Source organism: Sparus aurata, chromosome 2, assembly GCF_900880675.1.
Source record: "Sparus aurata chromosome 2, fSpaAur1.1, whole genome shotgun sequence".
Classification (NCBI taxonomy): Eukaryota; Metazoa; Chordata; class Actinopteri; order Spariformes; family Sparidae; genus Sparus; species Sparus aurata.
Window position 1 is genome coordinate 11,229,822 of NC_044188.1, and position 13,641 is coordinate 11,243,462.

At 39.8% G+C, this 13,641-nt stretch overlaps 1 protein-coding gene across 1 annotated transcript; it reads left to right on the forward strand.

Moving 5' to 3' along the window:
- Positions 1 to 11,060, forward strand: jam3a (junctional adhesion molecule 3a). The gene is made up of 9 exons (XM_030407100.1): positions 1 to 186; positions 6,162 to 6,233; positions 6,352 to 6,465; positions 6,672 to 6,824; positions 7,884 to 8,086; positions 8,651 to 8,750; positions 9,551 to 9,680; positions 9,777 to 9,828; positions 9,921 to 11,060. The coding sequence occupies exons 1-9, from the start codon at positions 138 to 140 to the stop codon at positions 9,954 to 9,956; spliced, it is 909 nt and encodes a 302-aa protein (XP_030262960.1). The 5' UTR covers positions 1 to 137; the 3' UTR covers positions 9,957 to 11,060.
- Positions 11,061 to 13,641: the final 2,581 nt, after the last annotated feature.

Genomic DNA, 13,641 nt, shown 5'->3' on the forward strand with positions numbered 1-13,641 from the left:
TCCCATCGCCGCTTGTAGCTATGGAAACTCGTCGATGGCAACATCCACCAGTCTGCTCTGCCTCCATCCTTACAACGCCACCTCTCTGAGGTGCTGCTGACTCTGCTGCTGTGAGCCCGTAAATTAGACGCTGCAAGATGGCGATTGTGCGACTCGTGGCTTGTTTTGTTCTTTACGCCAGCTTAGGTAAGTTCTTTTCCCTCTTTCCCTCCTCCTCTCACCGCGCTTTCACATCGGCGCCCGGGCACTTAACGAAGTAGCGTTAGTGAAGATGACAACCTGCGAGCGAGCTGCTGTCAGTGCTAACGTTACAGCAGATGTTAGCTTGACATAAACAGGTTTCGGGACGGTCAGGAGAGCCGTGTCGCTGTGTGTTGTGCCGTTTTATTGTTGTCGTCTTCCTCAATAGTAACGTCACGTCGAGGTTGTGCGAGTCTGTATGCTAACGCTGAGAACAGCATATTGAAGAGATTTAATGTTAATACTCGCTGTATTTCTCTGTAGTAGGAACATTTAACCGAGCATCGACATCAGCTCGTGTGCGTTTGTGTCACAGGCTAGTAATTATGAGGACATTTACTGCGTTAAAAAGCAAAGCGAACGCCACTCAGGAGGACATATGACTATCTACAAGCATATGAAACAACATGCATCTGTTAAACCACACGGCCAGTGAGTTCAAAATGCCTCGCTTGAACACCGTCCAAGTACTGGATTTGATAAGTGTGTGTAATGACCTTTAGTGGTCATGTGATGATTGATGGCAGTGGGGGCAGACAATCAGGAGTCAGTCAGGGCATCCTTCATCATCCCCTCTCCAGAAAACAGCTGGAGCTTTCTGATCAGATCAATACAGCTGGTTTTTACTGGTGACATGTTGCATCCGCCCTGGTGTGCACTTAGTGGGAGGTCACCCTGCTGCTGGGTGCAAAACTGGCAGTGGACTGGGTCATTTTCCAAATGGCAGACTGCATCAGTTAAGTGTTGAACTTTTTACCGAGGTCCTCCCTGCAAGTGTGAATTGAATGAGTAAGCGACCGACGGGCAAAAGCTTCGTCTATTATTCAGTGTGTTTTGGCTCTGAAACTCAGCGCTGACATTACAGTGGATGCAGCGAGTGGATGTGGCTCACCACCACAGTTGCAGGAGCACTGAGTTAAATTAAGTTTTTTAGGTTAATGTTAATAGTTAATCATGCCCTCAAGTTTTAGACAGCCTTTAGGTGTAAAGTAATGCATATTAATCAGTTTTACACATTGTTTAATCCATGCATTGTATAACGTGGATGAACTGGTGCTTAAATTTAAATGATTTTGTTTAAATAAAGAACTTGCCATCCTCTGATTCTGATTTGTGTGTGGCTTCAAGGCTGAAAAATATATATATAGTATATACTTAATTGTTTTGTCAGTGATTGTCAATTTATTTAGTGAATCATTTTGTCTATAAAATGTCAGAAAATATTGAAAAATGTAGGGCTGCAACTAACGATGAGTAGTTGATTATTTTCTTTGTCATTCGATTCGTTGTTTGGTCTAATAAATGTCAAGAGGATGTCAATCAGTGTTTCTCGAAGCCAAAGATGACATCCTCAAACCAAAGGATTGATTTAATTGTTGACAACTAGTTAATCAAAGGTCCTATTGTAAAAAAGTCTTTTGATTCTCATTCTCAACTCAACCATCAAAAAATTGCGCTTTGGGATGGCAGCCGACCCGTCCTACAATCCCAAAGTGTCAGTTTTCTTACTGGTAAGTAACAGGTCCTTTAATTGATTCATTGTTGCATCTCCAGAAAAATGGCTGCGAGAAAATGTGTACAAATTATTTGTTTTATTTAACCAAAACAGAAGGATTGAAGACATTAGGGCAGTCATATGCTGCAAAGAAAAGCAGCAAATCTTCCCATTTAAGGAGCTGAGACCAGCTTTAGTGTATGCTGAGTGATATATTCAAACCTTAGAAAGGCTCCACCTTTCCATCAAATTGCTTTTTCTTTTATTTTTAATCTTTGAGAATTTGTCCTACAAAATTCAGCCTGACATATTTTGTATGTTAGAAAACGTGTAATCCAGATTAAACCTACTGCAGCTACATTATGTCTGGGTCTTCAATCTATAGGGGGTCCTCAGAGTTACAGCAGCAGGGCCAGGTCATGTTTACTCGTGTCTGTTGTTGGTTGGTTCCTTGACAGGATTAGACAAAAACTGCTGAACGAGTTTCCACAAAACTTGGCTGGAGGATGGGTGACATTGCAAAAAAGTCAGTGTTAAAATCTGGATCCTAAATCTGATTAGTTTAGATTTTGGTAAAACAGAAAAAATAAGTGTTTGGCCTTGGCGGAGGTATGTGCTCTACTGCGTGCCATTCTACTTTGATAATATGTACTCATGCAGTTAAATATCACAGAAAATACACGTCAACATGAATTCAATATATTATTAGTAAATTTGTTTAAAAAAACAAACATTTATTCTACACAACATTGTTGATAGTCTACTCATGGTTCTTTCCGCAATCATTGTAAGCTAGCTAAGATAACCGTATGCTAAATACCCGCACAGCACTTATCCACGGCACAAACTAGTCAGCTGATCATATATGATGGATTATCCCAAGTATACAGGCATTGTTGTGAGCCAAAATAGATCTTTTAGAGATTCTGACATACCTACCATCTCAGAAACCAATGGAGACTTTTCAGAGGGTGAGGCTAACTCGTCTAACATTAGCCATTTTACAATCGCTGCCAACTTGGTTACACCACTCTACAGGTTATCGTAGGCCCAGTTTAAAATGTAACTGAATTTTATACAGTGTAGGTAGTAGGGGATCCATCAGCGGTCCTTGTTTGGAAAAACACTGAAGACCCTTGTCAGAGACTTTTTCTTCACCAGCGTCATTCATGTGGCCTTCGAAACAAAAGGGGAAAATCTAGTTCATGGGTCCCTTTCTTACATTTCCCTCATGTGCTTATGACAACACGACCGTGTCATTCTGATCTACTGGAGTGATTAGTTGTTATTACACAGTCACTCCAGTATGCTTTAAATCCCAGCGGTCCTCGGGTCTCTCCACGTGGCTTTCAGCAAACTCTGCCTTCAGCATATTTACAGCGACTGCATTGGAATGTCTGGGAAAGAAGCTTTTTATAGATACACTGGTTCAACATTTTTGTTTGTCGCAGGGATGGGGTGCTTGTCTTCATATTTAGCGCATAAGAGGATTGGAGAATGTGACTATTAAAGAGCACGTTGCTCTCAGAGCAGACTATAGACCTACTTTGTCTATGCATTACAATAACACAGGGATTAAAAATGAGCCTCTGTTTGCTTTCCAGCAAGTGCTGAGATTATTTTCCATAATTCAGAGATATTGTCTTCTCACGAGCCTACATTGTGTCACCAGGAGCCCATCCATTGTTGTGTGGATGCTTTTATTCTAAGTCCGTATTAGTAATTAGGTACACATTGTCCTGTTAATTGTTTGTGGTTATTCTTTCCCACGGCCTACTTTTCCTTTTTTAAGAATCATGTCAACACATGCAATCACTGCACTCTTTTTCTGATTTAAGGGTCAGTGTGCACACCACTTGCAAGCATAGTATCTGTTATTACGCATGCAGCCTTTTTTAATCTGTTATTTGGAAATGTTTGGCCAAAGACCGAAGAGGGGGAGGGTGAAATGCAACAAAGGTCACTCCCCCTCCAAGGACCTTTTATCAGTGTGACAGAGTGCTTTACAAAAACAAATGGACTTCAGCAAGGCTTAATTAAATTAATCATTTCCTGTAAACTTTGAATAACACACTACACAGTGTTATGTTGTAACCCCTGAAATGATGTAGCAGATTCTAGCCATTTCTATAAATTAGTCCCGTTTACTGCACTTGCAGCATGAAGAAAGCTTCACGATTGAGCCCTAAACTCTCTGCTCCACCACGTACGAAGCACTTCAAAGAGTAGTTTTAGGGCTCGGTAGCCAGTACGTGCATATGCCGAGGGAGCGTTTGTTGGTCGAGCTTGTGTCTCTCAGGATGTCCAGTCACAGGCGCAGCTAAAAATAGCTCTTGATGTACAGGGTGGGAAAGTCAGCAACAGAGACGGAAGCTGAGACCTGGGAGTCAGATCCCATCAGTGTCCGCAGCTGTGCTCGTATGACCGGATGCTTTGGCAGGACCCATGTTTTTATCACTGTCAGGGCCGATCGTCAGCTACGTGCTACCTACTGTACCTCTCAGGGTCACTCGTGCGGTAACGAGGCTGCTTTGAATAAATACTTCAGAGTTAGTCAGAGAGCACAGCGCCCGGGGCAAACGGGAGAGGATGTCTCGCAGTATTCAAGGCCCGCTCAGATAATTGTTATCATTCCATTCAGCCTTCATTTGAAAACCTTCTTACAGCGAGCAGGAATGCCTTCATTACTCAGCATGGGTGCTGTTAGTCGCATGTGTACCCAGCAATTATTGAATTTGCACGTCTCGCAGACATTATAGATTGAGTGTAGGGTACCAGAGGAAGCTGGAAGCATCCTTATTTATCTTCAGCATCTAAATTCAGCCACAGCGCAGAACAACACGTTCATCAGAAATTGTAATTTTCACATTTCCTAATTTGTGCTTGCACACCCCTTGCTCTGTACACGCTCATTTTCCACATAAATTGGCATTCTGCTTGCAGAATTTGGCAAAAATTTGTGAATTATGCCTCTTGCCATTAAAATGTGACATTTATAAAATAACACTGATTGCTTAAAGGAGTGCACTCAAGCAGGGAGCTCAAAATAAGTACATCTCATGTGTTGTTTGTGCCAGGGGGAAACCGAGGCGGATGATTAAATGTGCTCCGAATTTAAACACATTCCCACTGTTTAGTTATTTTTGTGCTCCTGATTTGTTTTGTTGGGGGATCTTGATGAATTATTTATTCTGCAAACCTCAGCGCAAATTAGTGTCACAATTTTGCTTGGGAGCTCTTTCACAAAAACAATGGAGGCAACTGGAAGGATCAAACAAAACTGATGTAATGTTTGAGACGATAGGAGAGTTTGTTATTTGTTAGAGAAATGGCAGCTCTTTGCTCTAATGAGTGACACATCATCATCGACCAAATCAAGCTATCGCTGAGAGGCACTTTGTCACCCAAACACACTTGCGCGATGCAGATGCTCATATTGTAACGTCAGACTTGTTTTTGACAGAAATCAGACAGACACATCCACTTGGTGTCTGAAAAGATTGTCTCTATTTTTACTTCTTTTTCCAGTTTTCCTTCTCAGAATAAGAGCCAATGGTTAAAGAAACGTATACGTCTCGACACCAAGCAATGCTGAGCTAAAGTAACTAATATGAAGTCAAATAAAATCAATACGATTAATTTGAAAGTGTTTATAAATGGCTGTACTGCAGTCTTGACTTGTTTCCAAGCTTTTTGCCTTGCCTGTCTTCAGTAAGTGACACAAATTCTCACTTGGATTGGGCTCGGGTGATTGACTCAGGCCCTTAAAAAACTGCTTGGCTGCCTTTTTTATATGCTTATGATATTGTCCTGCTGCACTGTCCTAAAACTGGATGGACCAGACATAAAAGTCCTCCTACACTGTCTCTCCAGGGTGTGTCAACACCCTCACACGAAAAAGCTGAAAGTCAGCACTTTGTCAGTCAGGGTTTCACTTAAAATGCAGTGCAGTGGATTAAAGCTCTAACCCCAGTAAAAATGTCTCACTGTCCGGATATTTACGGGCACTCCTATAATGTTTTTATTGCAGCAACTTAACATTTAGAACTTGCCCTCTTTCAGCCAAATTATTATCCAATCAACCGCCATAAATTACATGAATCAAATATTAAAGTCCTCTCAGGAGTCATTGTAGCTAAAAGCAGTACATGCCACACATTAGATATGCATGTAAAAAACTTACACATTGGCCTCAGGTGTTAATCTTCTCAAATGTGAAGTATAGTAATTAATTAAATATGTTGTCCCTAATTCAGTTCCCAAATGCTCTCACCCTCTCTGAGAGGTTCTATATTTATCACTCTGCTAATCCGCTGTTTATTAGGCAACATGCCCAGTTGATAATGTCTGCTAATGAAATGTTTGTGTGTACCATCAGGGTTACTCAGCATTTAGTGCCCTTTGTTTTTTCCCTCTCTCTCCGCAGGTCACATCCCATCATCTCTTGGAGTAATCCTCCGAACCACAGACAAGATTGTGTGGGCAAATGAGTTTGAGCGTAAGTTGCTGCAAAATCACTCTAACCTCACTCTAACCTATTTAGCCAAAGTAGCTTTTCTTTTCCTGATTTGGGATGCTTGCTCCTGGTCTCACGCAGCGCTCTGTTTTCTTCACAGCCATCGAGCTGACCTGTTTAATAGAGTCCATCTCAACAAACAACCCAAGGATTGAGTGGAAAAAGATTAAGAACGGTGTTCCCAGCTATGTGTACTTTCAAAATAGGATATCAGGTAAAACACTTTCTGTTTGAAAACCCCCTCAACCAGTTAGACCACAGCATTTCAAAGCAATGTGTCAGCCCTCAAAGCTTAGCTGAATGAATAGTACCTTGAAAGAACTTGGCATGGAATCCTGTTTTTCTCAACTGTGAAGTCACACTGTGTATGTGAATGAGCAATTGTAAAGTGTTTTTTTTCTCTTCTCTCTCTCTCAAAAGGGGACTTGGAGCACAGAGCTCAGCTCAGAGAGCCGGCCAACATCCTGATCTTCAACACCACCCGATCAGACACTGCAGAGTACCGCTGCGAGGTGGCCGCCATCGATGATCAAAGGGACTTTGATGAAATACTTATTAGTCTTGCAGTAAGAGGTACTGTATAGTGAAGGGGTACCCTGCATGGATCAGTGGTCAAGGATTGACTGTGATTTACAGAACATGAACAATTACAATATTGTTGATTAAATCAATAATAATGTTAGAAATCTAATTTTCAGTTGCCTTTTCTTTGTCTTTATATTGTTATAGATGGAATATTTCAGAATTTCTGGTTTGTTAAGATGAATATATTCTTGGTTGTTTCTTGTTCTTGATTATTTTTATGGCATCTTTGCCTTTATTGTGCAGTGAAGAAGGCAGACAGGAAATGTGGGGGAGAGGGGCAGTTACTTGCAACAAAGGTCGCGAGCTGGAATTGAACTGATGACGTTGCGATTATTTGGCATGGGCTTTAACTGCCTTCCTGGTCCTGGTTATAATATTTTAAAGGAATAGTTTGACATTTTGGGAGCACTGTTATTTGCATCTTTGCAAAGTAAGAAGAGAGATTTTAGCAGGAGTTCTGTGCCAGATTATTTCGTGTCCGAGTAAAGTGACTTCCTCAAGTCTCGTTGTCATGGTGAGGGTGGTGACAACCTCAGCTTGTTTCCAGAGTTTAAAATGCAATATAAAATCTTGGTTATTTCCTATCAGGCTCAATATAATGAAGCTCCTGACTACATTTCTGTATTGATGTGTCAATACAGTTATTTCTATTAGTCTCTCGTGATTACTAACTAATATCTACTGGATGTTATTTCTGTTTTGTAATTTCTGTTTTGTTTTTGAAAAGTGCTATATCAGTTCATCTTAACTTACTTGAAGTGTTTCCAGTCTTTATGCTACACAATGCTTCTGGCTGTAGCTTCATAGGTACTGAAGAGATATGAGAGAGGTATCAACCTTCTCTTTTAACTGTTGGCAAGAAAAAAAAAAGTATATCCTAAAATATATCCTATTTCTTCATGGCATTACTTCAGGTGCTGCTAACTTGTCATGAATATTTGCTAAATTAGACAATTTTACACGTCAAGTTAATCATCAAATGAATGAAAAAAATATAAAAAAGTTAAACCAATAACAAAGACTGATTTGGACTCTATCTTTGTGCAGTGAAGCCTGTGGTACCAAGGTGCAGCGTGCCAGAGGCCGTCACAGTTGGAACATCAACGGAAATGCGATGTCTGGAGAACGAGGGCTTCCCTGCTCCCCAGTACCGCTGGTTCCACAACAACGAGGAGCTTCCTCAGGACCCCAAAATCAGCCCGAAGCTGGTCAACTCCTCTTACAGCATCAACCCCGACACTGGAGGACTGGTAAGGAACACAGGAACATAACTTTGCCTGTATTTTTACATTAAATACTGAGTATACAGTTTATTATATAAAAGTTTTCATCATTTCAGAAACGCAGTCGAAGCATAGAAACTAGCAATAGTAATATTACATTATTGCTACATTGTTATTAGAAATCAGAATTTCCTCTGACATAGTTGGCTGGACTCTTTAGCATCAAGGTTACTCAATTACCGCTTATCAGATGTAAATGTGAGCAGCTTAATCTGAATAAAACCTTAACCGTCGTATGACTAATACCGGGATTAATCCAAGCGTATGAAGATGGCAAGTGAGGACGCCAATCTATAATCTGGCGTTAGAGGAGGATAATGTTGCATTCAAAGCCAATGTGATGTGTTTTAACAAGATAACTGTTTAAAAAGCCGTACACGTAGAAGACATTCAACAATGTTGTCCAATACATTTCAAGTCTATACCGTAAAATGTCACAAGACAAAAATGTACAAAATGTATTCACAGCCAGGCATCCCTTTAGCATTTTGTTGACAATGCAGTGTGTCACTTCTAAATATATCTCCTCAGAAATTTCGAAGAGTGAGGAAGGAGGACGCAGGGGAGTACTACTGCCAGGCAAAGAACGATGCGGGACACGCGCAGTGTCCCCCGCAAATGATGGAAGTCTGTGAGTGTCTGAACAGCTGAGTCAGTGTTTTGACAGGCCGCTTCTGAAACTTTTTTTTAAGAGAGGAACAAAGTTTATGTTGGTGTCTGTACTGTGTGTGGAGAAATGCTACCAAAACGAGATTCAAAAGGGTGGAGCAGGCACGAAAAAGAGCAAACTTTACTTCAGAGTCTGGCAGGTACATCTGGCCAACAAGTGCAGGCAGGTTGGGCAGGTCATCGCTGTACTGGAACAATTAATGACAAATGGGAAACAGCTGGGTAATGAGCTCAGGCGATCTGTTGGGAGTAGGAAAACTGACAAGACAGGTGGACAGGTGAGCAATGACCATAGATCCTTCAATTTTTCTATACAGATGTGTTCACTGGGTTCATAACGAGAATTGTAGTTGACAGAAAGTAAAAGACAGAAGAGAGCAGAGATAAGAATGAAGCAGCTGTCCCCACTCTTTCATGTTATCTGTTGAGCTGCAGCCAACATAAGATTCAATTTAATAAGAATAAATATTTGCAGGAAACTGAATATGTGCTGCAAAAGTATTTTATAATCAGAAATTCCTGCAAATGTTGTGTTAGCTTTGGTTTTAACACAGTCTAATAGAACTAAGACTGCAGATATACGCTGTTTGCACTCTCGATTATTGACTCAAATTCATCTGATGATCAGCTCCATCATTAATCAAGCGATGATTTCAGTGCCATGTAAAATAAATGGGAGCAAAATATGCAAGAACGTAAGACACAGTGCCTGTTATCTGTCACATAAGTCTGTTAAGATATCGTCTCTGTGTATTGTTGCAGATGACGTGGACATTCTTGGGATTTTCCTCAAGTCTTTTGGCGCTGTGATTGTTTTCTTCTGTTTGGCTGCTACCATTTGTCATTCCCTGAGACGTGGCTGCTTCTCCAAAAAAGGTCACAATGAAAATAAGTGAGTATGAACTACACCTCTCAAGCAAGAAATAGACAGTACTTCAAACTGATTTTAATATTACCGTGTTATTACGCATGTCTTTGTTTGTTTCAGTTACAACTGGCCAGCACAGACTGATGGTGTTGAATATGGTGATGCAGATGAGGTAAACAAAATTTGCCAAACATACACATGAACAGAGGAAGCTATCACAGGAGGGGTTCTGCGTGCTAATTCTGTTATTCCCATCTTTTACAGGGCCATTTTCGCCACAAGTCTTCATTCATCATTTGACAGCTGAGACAAACAAAAAGCAAAAAAAAAAACTGTTGAGGTTAACTTGCTACAACGATCCTCCAGACGGTAAAGTTTGAGGTGTAACATGGCACATTCTTCTCTGATGCACATAAAAATCAAATCAACCAACTTGCCAAAGTAATTTTAATATCATTTTGTGGCACTGTTTCATGTTTTTTATAACGTAAGAGTGTTTTTTTATTTTGGTCTCTGTCAGTATAAGTTTCCGGGTAAAACATTGTTTTGATTTTTACTCGTTACTTGGTTCATTTTTGTTTATGTCACGTTTATAACACAACATAACCATTTCAAAGTTGTGGAATTTGATATTTGGTCCATGGTGTCATCGCAAAGGACGCTGGAAGCCACATTCCTTCACGATTTTTTGGACAATATCCTCTTTTGTAACTCTGAAACTTTTTACTGAGTACACTGAAATTGTTTTACAAAGGTACTTTAACATTGTCTTTGTTCATAAGATAAACATGTTCTTTATTTTGTTTTATGTGGGGAAGAGTTGAAACTTGTTTTTGTATATACTGTAGTTATACAGGCAATAAGCAGCAGACTGTAAGAGGCTGCTGAGCTCAGATTCATAAGGCACAATTTATCAGCCTTTGTTATATTTACAGATGATAACAAGTATGTATGAGTAACCTGTGAATTTGAACAACATATATCCCACTATGCTGCAAAGTCAATATGTACTATAAAGGTGGTGAAGTATGATTTTTAGAGTGCTGTTTCTGTGTCTAAGTGACCTTCTGTGCTTTACTAATTATTTTGAGTATTGGACATATTGTCCAGTTTTGACTCAGTATTTAATGTACATAAATACATACATTTTTTGATCTTTTGATTTTCATACATTGCACACCCATACCTTATTGTAAATATGCAATAAAACTGTTGTTGGAAATAAATTTACAGTATTTACCGTTGTGTGTGTTTCTGCAGTGTTGAGCCTGTCATTTCAAACATGAGTGTCAATGATTTGTGTAACAACTCAGGAACTGTTGTAAAATGTCCACTGTTCATTTGATATTACTGTTATATGTTCATGTTATTTTGTTACTATTAAAATACATTTGAACTGTTAAAGTTGTGGAGACTCAAATGTTTGGTGTAGTTTAGGATCGGAGTGTATTGTCAGATTTGATCTATGTAACATGATTCTGAGAAAAGTACATGAAAATAATCGAACAGTGGCAAGTGGATATTATAAGAAAAGTAATAATGTATGTAATAATCCTAAAAAAAAAAAAAACTAGGTGCTACAGATGTCTGAGAAGTAATGGTCTAAAAATACAATATTTCCATCTTAAATGTAGAGAAGATTGAGAAGTAAAAGAAAACGTACTCAAAAAGTACAGTTTTAAAGTAATTAGCTATGTCCACGTTATACTCCTTAAGGAAACTAATGAACACTACATTATTGACAACTGTAGTTTCTTCTTACTTCACATATTTCATGCAAAAACCTGCTCAATGTCAGCCTGCCAAAGCTGCTTATATATGTACACATAATCACTAATTATGACCTAATATTATAATATATGCAAAAAAGGGGGCCGTTCTTGCATAATGAACACAGAATGCTGGACTTTTACTTGTAATTAGGGGTGTTGCAATATGCTGGTATTGACGATTATTTTAATATTTTGGAATAAAATGCAGATATCATGTTAGTAATACACATGATAATATTGTATGAATCATCCAGCAGATGTTAGGTCTTGTAAATCTTTTGTTTGTGCGCTTTTCTGCTTCACTATTGCCTTTTATTCTACGCATTCCTCTTTTTCAAAACATGTTGCCTACATGACCCACAATGCAACTTAGCTATTGGGTGACATCACTGGAGGTAATTTATCAGCTCATGTTTAACATCATTTGACCAAAGGATGACCTCAGTGGGAAATGTTCGTCTATTACATTTAGAAACAATAATCAGAATACGCTCATTATTTCAAAAAGAACTACTACTCCTTCTGTTGTATCTTCCTGATCTGGATTTGCTGTAAAGTTGAATTGGGGGAAACATTTAGAATCTTCCATGCAAACATCCCCTTACAAATAAATTAAAATGATTATTATATGTTATATTATACCTAATAGCCACTATCTTCTTAAGTTTACCATCGACTGTGTGAAATGAATCCAGAAACAATGCTGCACCTGTTCTGGAAATTACCCTACACAAGCAAAATTCTGGACAGATTAATTAATAATATTGACCCTGAATTCTTGTTATGTTGGAAAAATGTTTTATTTGGTTTCCACAGCGACAATGGTAATTAATGGAAAGCTGCAAAGATTATTCTTATTTGTGCTTCTTGTTTAATGTATTTATTGGAGAACATCCTGTGGCTCTGTTATTAACTTGTCTTTTTATATATTAATGACAATGTTTGTTTTGCTTTAGTTAGTAAATAATGAAAAATGATTAAATAAATGAATAAACAAATACATAAAAAAATTAAAACTGCAAGCAGTGATGAACGGGCCCTCGCAGTCCACGTGCGTCGGGGCGTGCTGCCGTCGATGCATGCTGCCGTCGGGGCTTGCTGCCGTCGGGGCATGCTCGAGCAACACCTTCCGCCGAGGAAGTCGTTGCTTCATAATTCGATGGACTGCTATTGCCGGTTTGAAATAATGTCTGCTGAAGTCAGAAAAACTGTGTCAACTGCTGCATGATTCTCCGGACAAAGACTGAGTCGATGGTCCGCCTCTGGAGCTGGCTGAAGAGAATGTGCACACTAGGCATGATGCAATGAAATAGTTTCAGGAAGAGGCTGAGTATCATCCTCCAGTGGCCTCACAAACCTTCTAGCTTCTCGCACAGTGGTAGGCTCAATCTCCCCTAATGCTTTCAAAACACTGGATGATGGAGATGTTCCATCTCACTCTGTTTGCTCTTGGGAGTCTGTGTGCCACCACTGTGTCACACACACTGGTTCTCTCTGGAGATCTTGAAAAAAATCCATGAAAGCCAGCCAGGTCAGAGAAAAACTGATTAACTGATGGGATGTGAGATGTCACCTGCTGCATGATGAAATCTGAAGAAGAGGAAGAAATTGCAGCTCATGGGGGAGTTGCTGTTGTGCTTGTCCCTCTGGGGCTTTAACAGCCAAAAGTCCTACATCTAAAATAAGACCATCAGCCGAAAGCCAACAAGATTTCCTACATGTCTATGTATATATTGTCTATGTGAAGTTAAAGATGTGGGATCAAAATCAAGCTGAAGAGAACTTTTTCTACAGTTCTTCCAGCTGCTCTCCACTGTAGCTATGATGTCACGCATTCTATTTCACGCAACACCAGCATTAGAATAAACGGCGTTACTCACAGCGTTACTTTTTTCAGTAACAGTTAACCTAATCAATACTACTATTTCCATCGTTACAATGCCGTTACCGACTATTAAATGTGGCGTGTGACAAACTGAAGCTGATCACTGAAGCTGTTGTCATCCATCTCGGCTCTCAGCCGCCGGAGCTGCAGAGCTGTATTTTTTTTCCTCCGGTGAGGGAGGAGGGAGGAGCGAGACAACCGCATAAGTGATGATGATTGGCTCCCTAACGTTGAGTTAGAGTTCTTAAGCCAATCAGTGGCAATGTTCGGTTTACACACAAGCCACACACGCACACAGCAGCATCACACACTCAAACTAGCAGAGGGG